The following is a 23802-nucleotide window of genomic DNA, read 5'->3' on the forward strand; positions in this document are numbered from 1 at the left end:
CTTTGGGTCCCTGCTATCTTTGGGTCCTTGTTATCTTTGGTTCCTTGGTATCTTGGGGTCCTTTGGGTCCCTGCTATCTTTGGGTCCTTGGTATCTTTGGGTCCTTAGTATCCTTTGGGTCCTTTGGGTGCTTGGACTACTTGTAGGGACTACTAGAAGGTTTCTGGCTGACGACTGAACTGTGAACTGGTTGCTTCAGCATCAGACTCTCTCTCTCTCTCCAGCGTCTAGACGCCGAGGTGGACTTCATGGTGAAGAGCTGGGAGACTCTGAGCGCCGTCCAGGACCGGCTGGAAGAGTCGGAGGAGGAGGATCTGTCCAAGCTGCTGAAGCTCCAGCAGAGAGTGAAGAACAAGATCCATCAGAGCGAGTGGATCCTGGACCTAAGCAGGAGCTTCCACCTCACAGACCAACAGGTGGGTGTTGTGTTTCGTTCCTTACACCTGACGGAGGTTTAAAGGTCTAAACCTCCGTCAGGATCAAAGCATATAAAACAGGATGAAGCTGCTGCTGCTGAACAGAGAGACACCTCGATTCATCCTGAAGCTCGACCTTTAACCCTTCCGGGTATGTTTTCACAAGAGATATGAAGAATTTTAAAAATCAAGCTTACGTTTTTCAGCTTTAGGGCCATATTATCACTTTACCCTTGTGCCTTAGGACAATTGTGCCTCATTATATAGAGAGCTGAGATTGTTCTGCAATTTTTGATGTAAAACACATTGGTGTAAATCTTATATGCAAGTGCCTTTAAAAGGTGAATTTAAGAAATTATGTAAAGACCTTAAGACCCTGAAGGGTCAAGACCTAATATAAGTTAAACAGGTGAGTTGTATAAACTCATGAACGTGATTTTAATATGAAGACGTCACTTTGGACTGTGGGAAGTTTATAAACTAGAAGTTAACATTGTTTTCCACCAGTTTTGACACAGTACAAGTATTCATTACGACTGTGAGTGTTGTTTTCTATGAGTCCAGCTAGAGGCGCTGCTCCAGTCGGACCCTGTAACTGGTTCCACTGGGTCCACTGGTTCCTGTGGAACCAATGATGCCGATCAGAGTCGACTCCGAGAGAAACAGATCCAGAGTCTGTTTGAAACGGCTTCAACACTGAAGACAGACATCTGTTCCGCTATCACCGACAGTGTGAGTACTTTTACTGCAGTACTGTACTGAAGTACCACGTTGAGCTCCTTCAGTATTTACTCTTTCTGCTTCATACTTCTACCTCTCAGAGGTAGTAGTACTTTTTTGCTGCATTAATCTTCAGCTTTAGTTTCTTTATATCTTCATGTCGCAGATCAGAGACCAGTACTTAAATTACATGACCCCAGTAATACTTGTGTACTTTAATTACATGACCCCAGTAATACGTGTGTACTTTAATTACATGACCCTAGTAATACTTGTGTACTTTAATTACATGACCCCAGTAATACGTGTGTACTTTAATTACATGACCTCTGTAGTACTTGTATACTTTAACTACATGACCCCCGTAGTACTTGAGTACTTTAACTACATGAGGCTGATAATACTTGTGTACTTTTGCTGTCGATACTTCACCTATATTTTGCTGTGAATACTTCTGTATTTGTCCATGAAGTATTTTTAAACTTGTAGTCCTTGTGGTACATTGCTGTACGTGTACTAGTAGTACAGGATCTGAGTACTTTGTGTACCTCCAGGGTTGGACGTGTTTCAGAGTGGAGCAGCTGGAGACTCGTCTCGTCTCTCTGGACTCGCTTTGTGTCTCGACTCTCAATGAAGAGACTCATCGTGAGGACAAGCTGCTGACCCGCCTCCTCAACGATGACATCACACAGGTGAGGGGACGGGGGACAGGGGACAAGAGACAAGGGACAGGGGACAGGGGACAAGAGACAGGGGACAAGAGACAGGGGACAGGGGACAAGAGACAGGGGACAAGAGACAAGGGACAGGGGACAAGAGACAGGGGACAAGAGACAGGGGACAAGAGACAGGGGACAAGAGACAGGGGACAAGGGACAGGGGACAAGGGACAAGAGACAGGGGACAAGGGACAGGGGACAAGGGACAAGAGACAGGGGACAAGGGACAAGAGACAGGGGACAAGAGACGGGACAGGAGACAGGGGACAGGAGACAGGAGACAGGGGACAAGGGACAAGAGACAGGGGACAAGAGACAGGGGACAAGAGACAGGGAACAGTGGACAAGAGACAGGGGACAGGGGACAAGAGACAGGGGACAAGGGACAAGAGACAGGGGACAGGGGACAAGAGACAGGGGACAAGAGACAGGGGACAAGAGACAGGGGACAGGGGACAAGAGACAGGGGACAAGAGACAGGGGACAGGGGACAGGGGACAAGAGACAGGGGACAGGGGACAAGAGACAGGGGACAGGGGGCAGGGGACAAGAGACAGGGGACAAGAGACAGGGGACAGGGGACAAGAGACAGGGGACAGGAGACAGGAGACAGGGGACAAGAGACAGGGGACAAGGGACAAGAGACAGGGGACAAGAGACAGGGGACAGGGGACAAGGGACAGGGGACAGGGGACAAGAGACAAGGGACAAGAGACAGGGGACAAGAGACAGAGGACAGGAGACAGGAGACAGGGGACAAGAGACAGGGGACAAGGGACAAGAGACAGGGGACAAGGGACAGGGGACAGGGGACAAGAGACAAGGGACAAGAGACAGGGGACAAGGGACAAGAGACAGGGGACAGGAGACAGGGGACAGGAGACAGGGGACAAGGGACAGGGGACAAGGGACAGGGGACAGGGGACAGGAGACAGGGGACAGGAGACAGGGGACAGGAGACAGGGGACAGGGGACAAGAGACAGGGGACAAGAGACAGGGGACAGGGGACAAGAGACAAGAGACGAGGGACAGGGGACGATGGACAGGGGACAAGAGACAGGGGACAGGGGACAGGAGACAGGGGACAGGAGACAAGGGACAGGGGATAGGGGACAAGAGACAGGAGACAGGGGACAGGGGACAAGAGACAGGGGACAGGAGACAGGGGACAGGAGACAGGGGACAAGAGACAGGGGACAAGAGACAGGGGACAAGGGACAGGGGACAAGAGACAGGGGACAGGAGACAGGAGACAGGGGACAAGAGACAGGGGACAAGAGACAAGGGACAGGGGACAGGGGACAAGAGACAAGGGACAAGAGACAGGGGACAAGGGACAAGAGACAGAGGACAGGAGACAGGAGACAGGAAACAAGAGACAGGGGACAGGAGACATGAGACATGAATCTATTCCTAGACCTTTGGTAGCTGGTCAGCTGACGCTCAGCTGGGTTGGTGGTTGTTCGTCAGTACGGCCAGCAGGGGGCGCTGCTGCCAGCTGTCTGTCAAACTCAAATCAACTACATTCATCCAGGTTTTATTTTGCAGGTCTGTAATTCAAATATACACATAATGAATTTATCGGATGTTTTCTTGAAAGAATTAAAGGAAAAACTCAAGTTATATTCTTTAATTTTAGTTTATTATAGTCAATGAAAGTTGTTTTCATAGCTGCCAGATACATGTTTTCTTTACACTTTAGATCCCCTGACTTTGAAACTAAAAATGAAACGAATATATTTAACATTTCCCTTCACAGCAGATTTTATTCAGATTGTTTAAATGTGTCAGGGCGAACGTCTGCCTCTCGGTTTATCAGAGTCTAAATATAACTGAAGTCAGCAGGACCCTTTTAGATGCGAGTCCATAAAGAGTCTCCCTCAGAAACTGGACCTCATGGACCACTTCCCTTCAGAGGTTTTATCAAAGTGAAATAAATACATAAGATTTTATTTGATCAAAAGAATAAGAGCTGCAGTTCCTCTGCTGTCCACTAGGTGCTGCAATAAACTCTTGTTTTCTCAATGAACAGATGGACTCTGAATATGTTGAAATATGATTTCAAACAACAGTTTTGTTGTTATCAGAGCTTCTTCCTCTTTGTTCACATGGCCGGCCGCATGCCAATTAGTCACAGGCCGTAAACGTGGGCGTGGTCACAGTGACGTCACCCGGTGGTTTGTGGATGTTTTGAAGCTCTGAGTTCGGAACTTTGGCCGTCGCCATCTTGTTTTTTTTGGTACTAGAGGGTGCAGCTACGTACAACTGAGCGCTTTTTAGGACCAAAATGTGACAATTCATGAACACACTAAAGGAGTAAAGTCAGTGCATGTTAGTGCAAAAGCTCTGAATTTAGAATTCAGCACATTTTAAGTGAGGTGTGCTTGGATTTTGAGGCTCCAGTAAAAAGATGGAGATGAACCCAGAACACGTCTGCGGCCTCTTCAGGTGAAACTCTGACCCAGTAGACGTACAAGGTTCAGTCTGCTGTGTCGCTGAGTGGCAGGGCGGCGGTTGTTGGGGGCCTGGGGAGGGGGTGGGGGGGGGGTGCGCAGATCAGAAATACAGGCCGAGTCATTTCCCATCATGCACCTGGTGCTGCATGTCACCAGCTCCCTGAAGCCACCAGGAGCAGCTGAGGTAGAAATCACAGACTCTCTGCACACAAACACACTTCTTAGAGTTTGGATGAATGATGATGAACGATTAATTATTGTTAATGTTCACGTTAAAGAAGCCCTTTGTCAGTGGAGAACCTTTACTTTAAACTGTTTTCACCGTCAAACATAGTGTGGAGGGTTTCCTCTTGGGAAGCTGTTTCTTATTATTTGTTGTTGGTTTTCTTAAAGATCAAAGTCAGGAACCTCGTCATCGCCGTTCTCTTGTTCGACCATTGAGTGACGTAATGGAGTACAGTTTGATGAGCAGGTCCACGTTTTGTTGGTATCTTGTGATCCACCAGCAAACTCACAAGTCTGCACTATAATAATAATACTTTGATTTTATATAGCGCTTTTCTGAATACTCAAAGACTCTTTACATAGGAATCATTCACTGATGAGGAGCTACCATGAAGGAGCCACATCAGGACTAACATCCATACACCGTAGAACAGCTACGGGAGACATGTAGGGTTAAGTGTCTTGCTCAAGGACACATCGACATGGGCTAGCGGAGCCGGGGATCAAGGCGCCGATCCTCTGATTGGAGGACGACCCTGCCCCCCACTGCGCCACGGTCGCCCTACTAAAACCATCCAGTAGTACCATGAAGTACCCTCAAGTAGAAGTATTCAATTCAATTCAGTTTATTTTATATAGCCCAACATCACAAATACAAATTATCCTCTGAGGGCTTTACAGTCTGTAACATAACATCCTGTCCCGGGACCTCACATCGGATCAGGAAAAACTCCCCCAATAAAGTGAGTAGTAAAGTAAAAACCCTTTCACAGGGAAAAAAAGGGAAGAAACAGAGGAGGATCCCTCTCCCCGGATGGACAGAAGCAATAGATGTCATGTGACCAGAATGAACAACGTAACAGAGTTACAGCACATTCAATGAATGTGACAGAAATTATTCATATAATGAGCAGTAGGCATGGACCATGATCCAGATAGCCACGATCCATGAAGCAAAAGGAGGTAGAGAGGAGGGGCATCAGCAGGGCCATGGCAGCTCGCAGGACCGGTTCCATCAGCAGGGCCGGTTCCATCAGTAGGGCCATGGCAGCAGGCAGGACCGGTTCCATCAGCAGGGCCATGGCAGCAGGCAGGACCGGTTCCAGGCCGGTTCCATCAGCAGGGCCATGGCAGCAGGCAGGACCGGTTCCAGGCAGCCACGATACATGGAAAAAGAAAGTAGAACATGCTGAGATACACGTTTTTGTTGGTGGCGATCACACGCCAAGAAATGCCTGACATCCCTATCCCGGGACCTCACATCGGATCAGGAAAAACTCCCCCAATAAAGATAGTAAAAACCCTTTCACAGGGAAAAAAGGGGAAGAAACCTGAGGGAGAGCAACAGAGGAGGATCCCTCTCCCCGGATGGACAGAAGCAATAGATGTCATGTGGCCAGAATGAATAACATAACGGAGTTACAGCACATTCAATTATTCATATAATGAGTAGTAGGCATGGTCCAGAATTCGAATCCAGACCGTTTTCCAGGTGTGTACCTGTGGAGGTCTGTCAAGAATCCGCCGAACTTCTCCGTCATGTCCAGAAGTCGTCTCGCCACTTACGCCACTTTGGGTTTAGACATCACCAGGCTTTGTTCAGATTACCCGTAGTTTAGATGTTTATTTATCTAGTCTTAACCTTCACTGCACAGAGCGAAGTTGGGAAGTTCTGTAACGGGACGCCACCACAAAGTCAACCAGGAACACTGGATCACAGGGAGGAAGGGTTGAGTGCTGAGTCACCTGAACGGGATCTTCTTTTTTAAACATGGTTCTATTTCTGTTCTCTGGTGGGACGTTTATTCTCACCACAGACATTCAGGGGATCTTTGGTTCTCATTAAGGATCCCAAGAGGTACATCACTTCATCACAGAGTCCGCCAGCTGAACTCGGGTCTATGGGTACTGTTAGGGGTATTCCATGGTACTTCATGTTATAGTTATTTGAGGTACTAGAGGGTAGTCTGGGCCATTTTGTGATACTTCATGTAATCTTTCTGGTACCATTATGTGTGTCGTGGTACCTCTTGGTGCTTTGTGGTACCACTGGGTGCTTTGTGGTACTACTGGGTGTGTTGTGGTACCACTGGGTGCTTTGTGGTACTACTGGGTGTGTTATGGTACCACTGGGTGCGTTGTGGTACCATTGGGTGCTTTGTGGTACCATTATGTGTGTCGTAGTACCTCTTGGTGCTTTGTGGTACCACTGGGTGTGTTGTGGTACCACTGGGTGTGTTGTGGTACCATTGGGTGTGTTGTGGTACCATTGGGTGCTTTGTTTTACCACTGGGTGTGTTGTGGCACCACTGGGTGCTTTGTGGTACCATTGGGTGGGTTGTGGTACTATTCAAAAACTGTCTCTACTCAGGTTTTTCCCAAATGATTGTACCACATCCTTCTGTGGTACTATGCAATACTGCGGGATATTGATTGAGGTACTTCCCGAAACTCTATGATAATCTCTTAATGGTACTCTGGAGTACTTCATTGTCCTGAGTCAGATACTTTGTAGTACTCCCTAGTACTTTCTTTGGGGTCTTTTAGATGTAGTTAATTATACTTCATGGTTATCTCTAGGTATTTCCTGGTACTTCTTAGTTATTCTTTGTGGTACTTCCTGGTACATTGTAGTTGTCTTTTGTTATTTTTGCCTTTGGGGGTACTCTGCGATACTGTGCATAGTTCACTTTCTGGTACTTTGTTGTACTCTGCGGTAATCCCTTCTGGGGTACTCAATGGTCCTTAGGACTCCATTCGTCCTTAAATTATTTTAGAGCTCCTCCTTTTCCTCAGTCCAGAGTTTCCCCAAGCTTCTCTCTCTCTCTCTATCTCTCTCTCTCTCTCTCTCTCTCTCTCTCTCTCTCTCTCTTTCTCAGCTGTCCTCAGCTAAAAGATCAGCCATCTGACACCGAGGCAGAAATGTCCCTCTGGATTTAAACCCTCATGCTCTAAGAATAATCTCATGAAAGCTGCGTCTACTGAGTGACATGGTCACGCAGCTCCAGCAGAGATCTGATGTGAATCATCTTCATGTTCCCCAGAGGATGAATCATCTTCATGTTCCCCAGAGGATGAATGCTTCTGACTTTAGTGGTTCTGTGTCTCTGTGGTTTTGGTGAAATATCTCACCAGCTGTGGTTTCCAGCATGAACCGCTCCCCACTAGCGCCACCATGAGGTTGAGTTAGTCATGTCGACCTGATGGTGGCACTAGATGAACAGTCAGTTATTACAAAACCATATGTAATCACCATCCATCCAAAAGCTGATGTTTTGTTCAAAACCCAAAAGGTCAACCTCGGGGTGTTGATTCCTCCTCTGGGGAACACGAACGTCTCCACAGAGTTCCATCACTTCCATCCGATCGTTGTTGAGAATCCCTCTTCTGCCCACACAGTGATCAATATATTCATATATTAATAGAGAATAAAGGAAGTGAATGTGTCAATAAATCAATCAAAGATAATAAATCAGGTCCAATGGTTTTAAATATGAACATCTATTAACAAACCACTGATGAACAACCGGTGTGTCTGGTGGAACAGCGGCACCAGAAAGATAGAACCGGTAGAACCGGCTGACCGCTCGTGTGTTGCTCTGCAGCTGCGTGACTCCTTCAAGGAGCTGAAGAAGCGATTCAGCAACCTGAGGTTCAACTACCTGAAGAGGAACGACAGGACGAGGAACACCAAGGCCGCCAGGAACCAGCTGCAGCAGGTGGACCTGCACGAGGAGAAGCTGCAGGTGAGCCGGTCTCTCTAGTGTTTCATGTCAGACGCCCTCTCCTGCTCACCGACTAGCAGGGTTCTTAGTCATGGAGAACCTGGAACAGTTATATAACTGTTTATTTGTGTTGGCCGTCCTGCAGGTGCTCAGGAAGCGCCTACAGGGAGCGGCGGCCCGGCTGGGGTCAGAGGTCAAGGACAGGGGCGTGGCCAGGGAGGCGGAGGACGCCGTCAACGAGCTGCAGAGACAGATGGGAGAGTTTGAGCGAAGCGTCAACGAACACCAGAAGACGCTGGAGATGACGTGCCGCCTGCAGCAAGCGACGGAGGAGGTATGTGGTGAAGGTCAAAGGTCACGCCTGGACCGGCGTCTGATGATGTCATGACCTGACGCGTCGCTCTGCTTCAACAGTACCAGTTCTGGTGCGAGGACGCCAGCGCGACCATCGCCCGCGTCGGGAAGTTTTCCTCCGAGTGTCGTAGCACGGAAGCCGTGTCGGTTCTCTACCGGCAGTTTGAGAAGTTCGTCTGGCCGACGGTTCCTCAGCAGGAGGAGAGGATCAGTCAGATCACGGAGCTGGCGGTCCGGCTGCACGGTGAGCGGCACGACGTCTATCTATTTGTGTGTTTATTCATTTAAATAGAATTTTTATTTATTTTATTTATTTTATTTATTTTATTTATGTATTTGAAGTATTTATTTATTTATGTATACTTTTCACTTTTTAATTGTTATTATTATTATTTTTCTTTGTTGTTTGTTTGTTTTTCTTTTATAATAAAATATCACTGTTTCAATTGTAATCAATTGTTCCAGAGTTCGTGGTCAGATGTTAGAAAGTCACTGTAAAAAACTAATATGAGATTTAAATGATAAAGTTATGAATCATTTACCGTTTACATGCAGAGACAATAAAAGAAGAGAGAGAATATTAATATTAGTAGAAACACACTTATACCTACTTGGTCTATTTATACTAAGACACACGCAAAGCTCATAAATGAGGGATGATTATGTGAAATAGAAACAATAATAAATAACAATAGAATAAAGACAAGATTAAAATCCCTAAAATCAAACATGTCAGAGAATGTGAAATACATAACTCCGTCAATAAGAGAGGAAGAGTGTCTGAGGGAGAGAAAGTCCTTCCTTCCTGCTGCTGTCAGGCTGCACAACAAGCTGAGCTCTCAGTAAACCACTAGCACTTTCCTGCAGTTTCCCCACTGCGGGACGAATACAGTCTTATCTTAAAGCACACATTCATACGTGTAATATATATATCAATATGTGTGCTCAGGGGTGGAGGAGGGCCGGCGCTACACGGAGAAGACGGTCAGTAAACACTCCGACATGATGGAGGCCATCAGGGAGCTGAGTGACGGCCTGATGCAGCTGGAGAACAAACTGAAGGTTAGAGAGACTTTCATGTTGACGGTCATGTAATACGATCAGCTGGTTATTGACTGTTTACACACTGATGTCAAAGCTGCAGAGTCTCAATCAGCACAACAAAGAAGAAGAGGAAGAGAAAGAGAGGAAGATGAAGGAAAACAGAAAGATGAAGAAGGAGCAGACTGATAACCGCTGCTCACAGGAGGCCGACATGGTAAACATGATTTATTAAACTTATGATGCTTTGAAAACATACAAACTAGAACTAAATAAAACCAAAGCTGACGTTCGGTGATGCCTTCAGGCTTCTATTAACAATACAATTAGATGTTAAATCATAATCGGCTCATCTGAATCTGTCCTGGGCTTTCAGTACGAGCAGAAGGAGACAGGCCACACCCCCGAACTGACCGCCGAGCATGATGGGAAGGAGCTTCCTGCGAAGAAGCAGAGCGCAGCCAATAGGAAGCCTCCGTTACAGAAGAGCCGCAGTCAGGAGGCAGACAGACAGACTGACAGCCGGTACACCGAAAAGAAGTGGAACAGAGTGAAAGTGTTGCTTCTTGTGTTCTGAGAACAGAATCTGTGTTGAAAGGTCCACGTGTGGTCTCTCCTTCAGGCAACAGATCGCCTCCTCCTACCGCTCCTCCCACTCCTTCAGCCTCTCCTGCTCCCCGGTGGAGCCCAACCGACGAGTCCACGCCATAAACAGCCAATCACAGCCTGCCGCCACTGACCCTCAGGCCACGCCCCCTCCCTATGTGATGGGCCCAACGCTCTCTGACATCCAGAGGGAGTTTCAGAAGAAGGAGAAACGAGTGGTCTCGAACATGACGACGCTTCAGGTTCATCCTCAGTTCATTACACATGTGGTGTCCCTCAGGGGTCCAATGTAGAGCCTCTTGTATTGTTTGTTTACTGATGCACTGGTGCTAACTGGAAGAATATGGGGTTCTTTGGCTTATATACTCATAAAAGAACATTTGTTGGTTCCCAGAACCCAACCTAATTGGTTATACCAAGAACCTGCTGTAAAAGGTTCCACCCAGAACCCACTAGGAGCGGTTCTTCAAAGAACTCTTTTATAATGTAATCGTTCCACCGAGAATTATCTCTGGAGGTTCCATCCAGAACCTTTCCACCTTCTAAGGGTGCTAACAAGAACCCACCCAGACGGTTCTACCGAGAATCCTTTCATGTTTTTTTTTTACAACAGTTTCATCTAGAACCAAGTAGTTCTGCAAAGAACATTTGAAAAACCTTTTTTTCAAGAAAAAGGTTCCATAGAAGAAACTAGTTCTAGGTAGAACCTCAACCCTTTAGAAAGAAACTGTTTGGTACCCTTATTTCTTAGAGTGTATTTCAAGGCCACAAAATCCCTGCTTTAGTTTTCACGTCGACGCTGATGATCCACGGCTGTATCTTCCGATTGTAGCCCGGCTCTTCAGATAAGTCTGAACTCTTATTTTACTTACTAACTAGCTGCACAGACCTTATTGATCCTGTGACAGTGAGCAGTATACAGTATCTACATGTTTTTACCCAGGATGCATCTGCGGGACACCTGTCCGAGGCGCAGCTCCAGCAGCAGGAAGTGATGACGGATGATTCTTTTTCCAATGATGAATACGATTGTGCGTCACCTGACGACATTTCCTTGCCGCCGCTGGCAGAGACACCAGAGTCCAACATGGTCCAGTCGGACGTTGAGGAGGGCTTCTGTTTCAGTTCCCACAGCGTCCACATCAGCCACTCCAGCCACCAGTCAGATCACAGTGCTACTGGTACCGCTACCGGTGCAGCCCGACATCAGAGAGAGTCCAGCCAGACAGAGACTCCTCCAAACAGCCGGCACAGCAGCACCAGGTCTGTATCCGGACAAATCCCAGAACAGAGCAAGGTTACTTTGCATGTTGTTGTGATTCTGGAAACCTTTTGGTCGATACCGGAGGTGCAGCCGATCATAAAGCTCAAGGTTCGGATCGGATCAGCACAAAAGGAAAAAGGGAGCAAATATAACGTTTCTTTGCCGCTGATATTAATTACCAATTATTGATGATCCATATTGGCAGATACAGATCGATTATGTTGTTTTGTTTATTTACAACAGCTGGTCTACAACGACACAGACCTTGTTTTCATCTCCGTCCCAAAGATTATTTTAACCGCTCTGAAATCAGTAAAACATCAAAACTTCTAAATACTTTTACTTTTTATATATATTTGTTCATATAAACACAGAATTCAAAGGAGATCAGAGACTAGAAAAACATAAATGATGTTCTGGTCTCATGATCCGTTAACTACTCGTCAATACCCAGCACTACTAAAGTATAATCTAATGTTAAGGTTGGACGGGAGGCAGGAGAAGGACAGTGAGGACATGCAACAGCAGTCACAGGACAAGTTTCTTGGTATGAGTTGGTTCCTATTGTGTGTGTTACAGGTTCAGAGCAGAGTCCAGTTCATTTGCCCAGAGTCCACTGACTGTTCCTGCTCAGAGTCTCCTCACCAGCACTCTGTGCAGCATCCTGAAGGCTGGAAAGACCAGCACAGCCAACGCCCCCCAGAGTAATGACCTGGCCCTGGTCCCTGAACTCGGCTTCCCCTCTGGATCACACCACGAGAGAAACCCTGCAGACAGTTGTTCCAACAAGGACCACGATGTCCCTGAGAAGAGGAACCCCTCGCACACTGATCCCTTATTAAAGGAGCTCAACAGTCAGTACAATCCGCCTCAGATGAGTGCAGGTATCCAGAGTAAGATCACCCAACATGTGGTATCCAAAGGGGAGACCTCGCCACAGACTGATCCCAATCCCCAGGTTGCAGAGCTCAATCACTGCAGCACAGTTCCCTGGTCCAGCTGTTGTCCTCAGGCCTTTGATGGTCCAGACCAAGATCTCTACAAAGACAACACTCCTCCACAAGACACCGGGTTCCTCAAATGCAGCACAACTTGTCCTCAAAACCTCCCTGACTCTGACAGTGACCTCCATCAGGACATGAAATCCTCCAGAATGAGCGAAGAAACCTCCACAGTCTCCAAACCTCCAAGGGACGTTCTCGCCAACAGCAGCACAGTTACCCAGCAGACCTTTTTCTTCCAGTCCTCCCCTTCAGACAGTCATTGCCTCTCACCTCAGAGTGAGACCTTGCCACAGATCAAACCGGTCCCCCAGCCTCTCACAGACCCTGTTCTCGACAAAGACAGGACCCTTGGGCTCCTCAAATCCTGTGCACCTTGCATCCCAACTACCCCAACCCTCCCTCAGGATGGAAATGTTTCCCGGTCTAACCTGGATTCCAGGAGTGGCTTTGATCAGGATGCACCTTCCTCCCAAACCAGCAAAGAGACCTCATCAGTCTTCACGCCCCAAAGCAGCAGCTTAACCACAGCCGCGACCGTCAAACAAACCGTCTTCTGCCAGGCCTTCCCCCCAAACAGTCATTGCTCCTTGGCACAGACTAGCATTAATCTCAGGTCCCAACAAGAAAGCCCCTTCTCCCAGAGTGGTGGAGGTCTACCTGAGGTCCTTGCCCCTGTTCTTCCAGAGTTAAACAGCATCAGCTTATCCAGCAGCAATAGATTCAGCAGCGAGCAGAGCCACCAGACAGTCTACTCATTCCACAAGTCCTTGACCTCCAGCTGTACCCAGCAGTGTGTGCATGACCCTGGCATGACCCCCAGCAGCCCCATCAAGCCTGCGGCACCTCCTCCACCCGACCCACAGACCCAGGCTTTGGCTCCGCAGGCTAATCTGCATGTCACCCCCCTTTCCTCTCCACTCCATCTACTAACTCCAGGCCAAGACCCAAATATTTGTCAGCCCATGGCCATCCGTGAGGAGATCAGGCTTACTCCTCAGGTCCAAAGGCCTCCTTTTCCTGCTCCTCCTTCCCAGGCAGAGTCTCTTCCCCAGGGAAAAGCCTCTAAACCCGTCCCTCCCTGCTTCACCAGGCCCCTGTCTAGAGCTACCGTCATGGAGGGCTCGCCAGTGACGCTGGAGGTGGAGGTGACGGGAGACCCAGAGCCCAGGCTCACCTGGTGGGTAGCTTATAACCAGCTCCACAATAACACACAATCTTTATGAGATCATTAATACACAGCTCACCTTAAGGCACCCTTCACACCTGCATTAACACATGCTTCATACTTGTCTTTGGGTTCCTACCCATCTGCTTCTTTTGTTGTTTTGCATTTCACTGAAATAAATAACGAATTTCTCGTCAGCTGCATTAGTGAAGTAAACCTGCACACATTAAACCTCTGCACGGTGGTTTGTAAACATCATCAGCATCGCGTTACTCAGGAGTTTGATCCACATAGTAATAATTCTCAACACTTGAGCATCACTAGCTCCGGCTAATCTGAATTTATCGCGATATAGCCATGCTTCTTACACGAAGCTGCACTAACGTTAGCTAGCAAGTACTAACTAATGTTAGCTTATGTTAGTACTCCAGTGGTACCAAGTTGTTTTCATCCATAGTTTCGACTCCAAATCTAAACAAGCTGATTGGTTAATCCAACTTCTGTTAAGAGACAGATTCAAAATGTAAAAAAAAATCTCAAATTTGTCTACAACACGATCAGCTTTATTTAGACCTTCAGCTTTTAATTTAGACGTGCTGAAGTGACATTTTAACGTGTGTTAATGTTATATTGCAGTTTGATATAATCGTCACTCTAATTCACTGGCTGACTTTAATTATTATTATCTGTAACGGTTCATGGCGTCCGCTGCACGCACAGAACTTGGAAACTGATGCATCTTAATGTGGAACCAAAGCTAACGTTTAGCCGTATGCCGTTAGCAACATGTGCTGATGTTAGCACAACTAGCTGATTGGCCTACAGGTCAGTCGCACTCAAGAGACTTCCTCCGGTGCTTATGGTCACTTCCTGTTCACTGGTCTGACCGTCTGTGCTTCTAAGTCTCGCTTTCTTTCTGCAGTTCTACCAACGAGTCCGATCTCAGAGAAAGTAAAGTCAACCAAAACAGGAAGAGGAAAGCTTCTGTTTCCCCAGTAGCTTTTAATAGTTAGGGTTCGTCCTGTGATCTGAGCATCTGTGCGCTGTCTTGACTTCCTGTCATCGTGGTCGCTTCAGGTGTAAAGATGGAGAGGCGGCGCTTCCCAGCGAGGACGGGAAACACTTCCTGTTCATCCCCGAGGCGTCGGACTCGGATGACGCGTTGAACGAGCCGGTTGGCGATGAAGATGATGAAGATGATGAGTGGCTGCTGGCTCAGGTGTTTGACATCATCAGTGTGGACTGGCATACCTGGTTCAGTACGCTGTGTGCTCTGCTGTGGCTGATCTACCTGATGCTACTCTGATGAGTCCTTATCGACCCGGGACTTAAAGACCTGAAAGCTGGATCCATCCAGAACCTGGACCTGAAGAACCTGTAAGGTTCTACGTTCTACCCTGCGTCCTGACTTTGTATTTGTAGAGAGGGTTTCCCAAAAAGTATTGCAGAAATATTGTATTTCTGTGTTCCAACAGGAAGTCCTCATGTGTCTGTAGTCCAACAGGAAGTCCTCATGTTTCTGTAGTCCAACAGGAAGTCCTCATGTGTCTGTAGTCCAACAGGAAGTCCTCATGTTTCTGTAGTCCAACAGGAAGTCCTCATGTGTCTGTAGTCCAACAGGAAGTCCTCATGTGTCTGTAGTCCAACAGGAAGTCCTCATGTTTCTGTAGTTCAACAGGAAGTCCTCATGTGTAGTCCAACAGGAAGTCCTCATGTGTCTGTAGTCCAACAGGAAGTCCTCATGTGTCTGTAGTCCAACAGGAAGTCCTCATGTGTCTGTAGTCCAACAGGAAGTCCTCATGTTTCTGTAGTCCAACAGGAAGTCCTCATGTTTCTGTAGTCCAACAGGAAGTCCTCATGTGTCTGTAGTTCAACAGGAAGTCCTCATGTGTCTGTAGTCCAACAGGAAGTCCCCATGTGTCTGTAGTCCAACAGGAAGTCCTCATGTGTAGTCCAACAGGAAGTCCTCATGTGTCTGTAGTCCAACAGGAAGTCCTCATGTGTCTGTAGTCCAACAGGAAGTCCTCATGTGTCTGTAGTCCAACAGGAAGTCCTCATGTTTCTGTAGTCCAACAGGAAGTCCTCATGTTTCTGTAGTCCAACAGGAAGTCCTCATGTGTCTGTAGTTCAACAGGAAGTCCTCATGTGTCTGTAGTCCAACAGGAAGTCCCCATGTGTCTGTAGTCCAACAGGAAGTCCTCATGTGTCTGTAGTCCAACAGGAAGTCCCCATGTGTCTGTAGTCCAACAGGAAGTCCTCATGTGTCTTTAGTCCAACAGGAAGTCCTCATGTGTCGTCCAACAGGAAGTCCTCATGTGTCTGTAGTCCAACAGGAAGTCCTCATGTGTCTGTAGTCCAACAGGAAGTCCTCATGTGTCTGTAGTCCAACAGGAAGTCCTCATGTGTCTTTAGTCCAACAGGAAGTCCTCATGTGTCTGTAGTCCAACAGGAAGTCCTCATGTGTCTGTAGTTCAACAGGAAGTCCTCATGTGTCTGTAGTCCAACAGGAAGTCCTCATGTGTCTGTAGTCCAACAGGAAGTCCCCATGTGTCTGTAGTCCAACAGGAAGTCCCCATGTGTCTGTAGTCCAACAGGAAGTCCTCATGTGTCTTTAGTCCAACAGGAAGTCCTCATGTGTCGTCCAACAGGAAGTCCTCATGTGTCTGTAGTCCAACAGGAAGTCCTCATGTGTCTGTAGTCCAACAGGAAGTCCTCATGTGTCTGTAGTCCAACAGGAAGTCCTCATGTGTCTTTAGTCCAACAGGAAGTCCTCATGTGTCTGTAGTCCAACAGGAAGTCCTCATGTGTCTTTAGTCCAACAGGAAGTCCTCATGTGTCTGTAGTCCAACAGGAAGTCCTCATGTGTCTGTAGTTCAACAGGAAGTCCTCATGTGTCTGTAGTCCAACAGGAAGTCCTCATGTGTCTGTAGTCCAACAGGAAGTCCCCATGTGTCTGTAGTCCAACAGGAAGTCCTCATGTGTCGTCCAACAGGAAGTCCTCATGTGTCTGTAGTCCAACAGGAAGTCCTCATGTGTCTGTAGTCCAACAGGAAGTCCTCATGTGTCTGTAGTCCAACAGGAAGTCCTCATGTGTCTTTAGTCCAACAGGAAGTCCTCATGTGTCTGTAGTCCAACAGGAAGTCCTCATGTGTCTGTAGTCCAACAGGAAGTCCCCATGTGTCTGTAGTCCAACAGGAAGTCCTCATGTGTCTGTAGTCCAACAGGAAGTCCTCATGTTTCTGTAGTCCAACAGGAAGTCCTCATGTGTCTTTAGTCCAACAGGAAGTCCTCATGTGTCTGTAGTCCAACAGGAAGTCCTCATGTGTCTTTAGTCCAACAGGAAGTCCTCATGTGTCTGTAGTCCAACAGGAAGTCCTCATGTGTCTTTAGTCCAACAGGAAGTCCTCATGTGTCTGTAGTCCAACAGGAAGTCCTCATGTGTCTGTAGTCCAACAGGAAGTCCTCATGTGTCTTTAGTCCAACAGGAAGTCCTCATGTGTCTGTAGTCCAACAGGAAGTCCTCATGTGTCTGTAGTCCAACAGGAAGTCCTCATGTGTCTGTAGTCCAACAGGAAGTCCTCATGTGTCTGTAGTCCAACAGGAAGTCCTCATAACTACTGTTATTGGTTGCAGCAGTCCTCACCTCACAATGTAACCTGGTTTCATGTGTAGAAAAGAAGTGTAAAATAATAAAATCACGCTGTTGTATGTATTTCTCCTTCATGTCTCAGTTTCTCCTTCATGTCTCCGTAAAGATTATTAGTGAATTCTGAAGTTCTTTAAACTGAGTATTACAGTTGTTTGGGGGGGTTAATGGAGTTTTAAAAGCATGTTTCAGTCTCTACTTTATTTGGAAGTAAGCAGTCAAAAATGATAAAGTATAATATTTATGTATCACCAACCTATTCCCGTATTTTATAGTTTAAATGTGATGAAATTAAAACTGCACTTTGTTGCTACAGAAGGTTTTTGTTCCACGTCTCCTCATGTTTTTATATGTTTTCCTTGGAAATAATAATAATACAAATACAAATACGAATACAAGCGGCCGAAATGAGCTTCCTCCGTAGGGTGGCCGGGCTCAGCCTTAGAGATAGGGTAAAGAGCTCGGACATCAGGAGGAGCTTGGAGTCGAGTCGCTGCTCCTTCGTGTCGAAAGGAGTCAGCTGAGGTGGTTCAGCATCTAGTCAGGATGCCTCCTGGACGCCTCCATTAGAGGTTTTCCAGGCACGTCCAACTGGTAGGAGACCCCGGGGAAGACCGAGGACACGCTGGAGGGATTATATCTCCCGGCTGGCCTTGGAACGCCTCGGGATCCCCCAGAATGAGCTGGAAAGTGTTGCAGTGAGAGGGAAGCCTGGGTCGGCCTGCTGGACCTGCTGCCACCGCGACCCGACCCCGGATAAGCGGCTGATAATGGATGGATGGATAATAATAACAGAATCATACATGAGATGTGAAGTCCTGTATTTATTCATTCTTACAACCTTTTCTAACTTTTAACTCGCACAGTAACAACCAACATGTGTAGTACCAGGAGACCAGGAGACTACATTAATCAAATAAAACATATTAAATGTCTTCACACTAATCATCTGTAACAGCTGAAAGGAGTTTGAATGGATTAAGTTAATCGGCTTAAAGCCACAAATTAACAGTTCAAATAATTTAATAAATGATATCAATAAATAAAGACTCAGATCACCTGAACAGGAAGCCGTTTACTCTTTGATCAAACACAGGTTCAGTTTTAGTACAATAGTTTAGTATTTGGGGGAAGATTACAACAACGTGTTTAAAGTATAATATAAACACTTTAACATGCCACATACACTTAACTTTAATACACTTAATACATACACTTAACTTAAACACACACACGTCACTTTAACATACACTTACATTCATGTTATCTGTTGTCTGAGCACTTTATCCTCATCTTATTTAGACTTTTTGCACTGTTGCTGTCAATGATTGTTGTTTGTCTCGTCTAAGGTCTAATGTCTAATGTATGCACCTTCCACCCAACTAAATTCCTCGTCTGTGCAAACATTCATGGCAATAAACGGTTTCTGATTCTGATTCTGAACAAAAAGACAAATGTATGAAAACCTCAAACACTTCTGAAGATATGAATCATGTGACATAAATGAATAGAGCTTCAATTTAAATTATATATATGTTTGTGTTATTTCCAGCTCATGTAATTAGTTTTCCTCGATATTCTTTTTGACATTTATTATTTATCATAGTTTCCCCGCTCAGATACGTGACCGTGGTTCCAGCTGTGACGTCGCACCGAGCACGTGACTCCGTGATGGCGACGTTAGCTCCGCAAATCATGTGGAACCAGACAAAACGTTGTTTCTCACCTGTTGTCCAGTAGTTTCTGTCTTCATGGAACTTCTCGTGACCCCGCACGTGTCTGCTTTACTCCATGATGCGCCATGATGCCATGATGCCGGCGTTTAAAGCCCTGATTTACAGCGCCGACGAGCTAGCGCGCTGTTAGCCAGCTAGCTAACCGTTAGCCAGCTAGCTAACCGTTAGCCAGCTAGCTAACCGTTAGCCAGCTAGCTAACCGTTAGCCAGCTAGCCAAACGTTAGCTTCGCCCGGGAAAACGGATCAATGAAACGTCTTTGACACGGAGTTGCCAACCCTGAGGTTAGAGAAGTACACAAGTATTATCAGCTTTATGTAGGCAAAGTACACAAGTATTATCAGCTTTATGTAGGCAAAGTACACAAGTATTATCAGCTTTATGTAGGCAAAGTACACAAGTATTATCAGCTTTATGTAGGCAAAGTACACAAGTATTATCAGCTTTATGTAGGCAAAGTACACAAGTATTATCAGCTTTATAGGTAAAGTACACAAGTATTATCAGCTTTATAGGTAAAGTACACAAGTATTATCAGCTTTATGTAGGCAAAGTACACAAGTATTATCAGCTTTATAGGCAAAGTACACAAGTATTATCAGCTTTATGTAGGCAAAGTACACAAGTATTATCAGCTTTATAGGTAAAGTACACAAGTATTATCAGCTTTATGTAGGCAAAGTACACAAGTATTATCAGCTTTATAGGTAAAGTACACAAGTATTATCAGCTTTATGTAGGCAAAGTACACAAGTATTATCAGCTTTATAGGTAAAGTACACAAGTATTATCAGCTTTATGTAGGCAAAGTACACAAGTATTATCAGCTTTATAGGCAAAGTACACAAGTATTATCAGCTTTATGTAGGCAAAGTACACAAGTATTATCAGCTTTATGTAGGCAAAGTACACAAGTATTATCAGCTTTATAGGCAAAGTACACAAGTATTATCAGCTTTATGTAGGCAAAGTACACAAGTATTATCAGCTTTATGTAGGCAAAGTACACAAGTATTATCAGCTTTATAGGCAAAGTACACAAGTATTATCAGCTTTATAGGCAAAGTACACAAGTATTATCAGCTTTATGTAGGCAAAGTACACAAGTATTATCAGCTTTATAGGCAAAGTACACAAGTATTATCAGCTTTATAGGTAAAGTACACAAGTATCAGCTTTATAGGTAAAGTACACAAGTATTATCAGCTTTATAGGCAAAGTACACAAGTATTATCAGCTTTATGTAGGCAAAGTACACAAGTATTATCAGCTTTATAGGCAAAGTACACAAGTATTATCAGCTTTATGTAGGCAAAGTACACAAGTATTATCAGCTTTATAGGCAAAGTACACAAGTATTATCAGCTTTATAGGTAAAGTACACAAGTATCAGCTTTATAGGTAAAGTACACAAGTATTATCAGCTTTATAGGCAAAGTACACAAGTATTATCAGCTTTATAGGCAAAGTACACAAGTATTATCAGCTTTATGTAGGCAAAGTACACAAGTATTATCAGCTTTATAGGCAAAGTACACAAGTATTATCAGCTTTATAGGCAAAGTACACAAGTATTATCAGCTTTATAGGCAAAGTACACAAGTATTATCAGCTTTATGTAGGCAAAGTACACAAGTATTATCAGCTTTATAGGCAAAGTACACAAGTATTATCAGCTTTATGTAGGCAAAGTACACAAGTATTATCAGCTTTATAGGCAAAGTACACAAGTATTATCAGCTTTATAGGCAAAGTACACAAGTATTATCAGCTTTATAGGTAAAGTACACAAGTATCAGCTTTATAGGTAAAGTACACAAGTATTATCAGCTTTATAGGTAAAGTACACAAGTATTATCAGCTTTATGTAGGCAAAGTACACAAGTATTATCAGCTTTATGTAGGCAAAGTACACAAGTATTATTAGCTTTATAGGCAAGGTACACAAGTATTATCAGCTTTATAGGTAAAGTACACAAGTATTATCAGCTTTATAGGTAAAGTACACAAGTATTATCTGCTTTATAGGTAAAGTACACAAGTATTATCAGCTTTATAGGTAAAGTACACAAGTATTATCAGCTTTATGTAGTTAAAATACACAAGTATTATCAGCTTTATGTAAGCAAAGTACACAAGTATTATCAGCTTTATAGGTAAAGTACACAAGTATTATCAGCTTTATGTAGTAAAAGTACACAAGTATTATCAGCTTTATGTAGTAAAAGTACACATGTATTCAGTACAGTACTCTCCCTGAGGCCCTGACAGGTGTGACCACGCCCCCTCCATGATGCCCTGCTGGCTGACCAATGGCAGCCGCCTCCCGTGTGACCTCACGGCCGTGTGAAGCCCCTCCCCCATGAAGCCCCGCTGGCCAATGGCAGCCCCCGTGTGGCCTCGGGCCGTATAAAGGCCCCGCCCCCGGCCACAGAGCAGCGTTCCCAGCCTGGACGCCTCGGCTGGAGAACTGCTGTCAGGAGGAACAGGACCACGGTGGTTTTGTCTGTCCGCTTGGTTCCTCGCCGGTTCTCCGGTTCTCCGGTTCTCCGTCTGCACTTTGGATCTAAACTTTGTGGATAAAGAGACTTCTGAGAAGACCGACGCTCCTCCGGGCAGCGAAGGCATCCTTGTGCAGACAAGTAAGTGCTAAAGTTGTGTTAAAGTTGTGTGATGACAAGCAGCAGCTGATGGACAACGTCTGGTCACACACACACTGTCACACAGACACACACACACGCACACACTGACACAGACACACAATCACAGACAGACAGACACACTCACACACACAGACACACAATCACACACATACACACTCACACACACAGACACACACTCACACACAGACACACAATCACACACATACACACTCACACACAATCACAGACAGACAGACACTCACACTAGCACACACAGACACACACTCTCACACACACAACCACAGACAGACACACACATTCACACACAGGCACACACACACTCTCACACACCGACACACACCAGACATTCATGTTTTAAGCGTGTTTTAATTGTGTTTTAAGCGTGTTACAAGCGTGTTTCGAGGCGTGTTGCAGGGACATCCCAGAATAGCTGCTGCGTCCCGGTGGCTGATGTCTTTTTAAGGGCGCAGCAGCTATCGGTGTCTGTGTGCACATGCTGCTGTCAGTCACAGGTATTTGTATTTATAGCTGTTTGATAAGCTGCTGTCAGCCTCACGTCACCGCTGCCTCTCAGCTGCTGCTGGGTCTTATTTTAGGGTTCAGCCTGCAGCTGTCGTCTTATTGTGAAGGGTCCACTTCCTCCTCACCAGAACTCTAACCTCTATTTATAGAACCACTTCACATCAACACCTTCACATCCATGCCTCTGATACTGTGTAAAGCTGATAATACAGTTTGTTTATTATTACAGTACATGAAGTACATTATAGTGTTTAATTTGTATATAAAGACAAACAAATAGTTAACACAATATAAGACATATTATTGTGTTGAACTACTCGATTATACGTGAAAGCATAACTTGACATGAGTAAAGAGTATTTCATTGTTACATTGATTATTTATATTATTGCTGATATTATTCATGTTTGGCATCATTTTAATATTGCTGCAGATAATTTAACTAGTTTGTATAAACTACAACAATTTATATTTAATGAGACTTCAAAGTAGAAAGTACAATATGTGAAGTACTGCGGTAAAGTAAAAGTACTCGTTCATGTTACCTTTAGCTGTCATCTGATCTGGTGGGGCGTTCAGGGACCCACTGAAACCAGATTCTACATTTTACATTTTACACCCTACATTTTAAAACACCGTAATTATCCTGATCAAATAGATTTAGAGGCATTTGACTTTCCTTTTGATTTGGAATACTTCATAAATCTATTTGTGAATAGTTTAAGGTGGTATTAAGATTTTTTTTATCACGTTATAAATGTTTCATACTTTAATTATATCTTAAGGGATTCTTAGTCATTCAGATATATGGGCTAAATTAATAGATCAATAAATGTCATATTCTGTAAGGCTTATTATGGGATATTTAATGTGTAGAGAAAAAAGTACCATTACTATTCCACCTTAATTTGAAGGCTTTGATCGGACTTGCCTGTTATTTGTTGTTAATTCCTCCTTAAACGAGCAGACATCACACGTTAACGTTTATCTGTTATCTCCTGTATGTATATACATATACATGAAAGCAGACTAATTACTAAGACAACCAGGGACAACCAGGGATAACCAGAGACAACCAGGGATAACCAGAGACAACCAGGGCTAACCAGAGATAACCAGGGATAACCAGAGACAACCAGGGATAACCAGAGATAACCAGGGATAACTAAAGACAACCAGGGATAACTAAAGACAACCAGGGATAACCAGGGCTAACCAGAGATAACCAGGGATAACCAGAGACAACCAGGGATAACCAGAGACAACCAGGGATAACTAAAGACAACCAGGGACAACCAGGGCTAACCAGAGATAACCAGGGATAACCAGAGACAACTAGGGATAACCAGAGATAACCAGGGATAACTAAAGACAACCAGGGATAACTAAAGACAACCAGGGACAACCAGGGCTAACCAGAGATAACCAGGGATAACCAGAGACAACCAGGGATAACTAAAGACAACCAGGGACAACCAGGGCTAACCAGAGATAACCAGGGATAACCAGAGACAACCAGGGATAACCAGAGATAACTAGG

The 23802-nt window shown here is 45.2% G+C and overlaps 1 protein-coding gene across 1 annotated transcript; it reads left to right on the forward strand.

The window, feature by feature from the left end:
- Window positions 1–248: 248 nt before the first annotated feature.
- On the forward strand, window positions 249–13754 carry ccdc141 (coiled-coil domain containing 141; the record flags this gene model as incomplete). The annotated part of the gene is made up of 12 exons (XM_079224669.1): window positions 249–416; window positions 981–1148; window positions 1691–1828; window positions 8143–8283; window positions 8408–8596; window positions 8677–8860; window positions 9566–9678; window positions 9755–9874; window positions 10034–10182; window positions 10280–10505; window positions 11207–11526; window positions 12107–13754. The coding sequence occupies 12 exons, from the start codon at window positions 249–251 to the stop codon at window positions 13752–13754; spliced, it is 3564 nt and encodes a 1187-aa protein (XP_079080795.1).
- Between the last annotated feature and the right edge of the window lie 10048 nt (window positions 13755–23802).

This window comes from Taurulus bubalis, assembly GCF_910589615.1.
Source record: "Taurulus bubalis genome assembly, chromosome: 1".
Lineage (NCBI taxonomy): Eukaryota > Metazoa > Chordata > Actinopteri > Perciformes > Cottidae > Taurulus > Taurulus bubalis.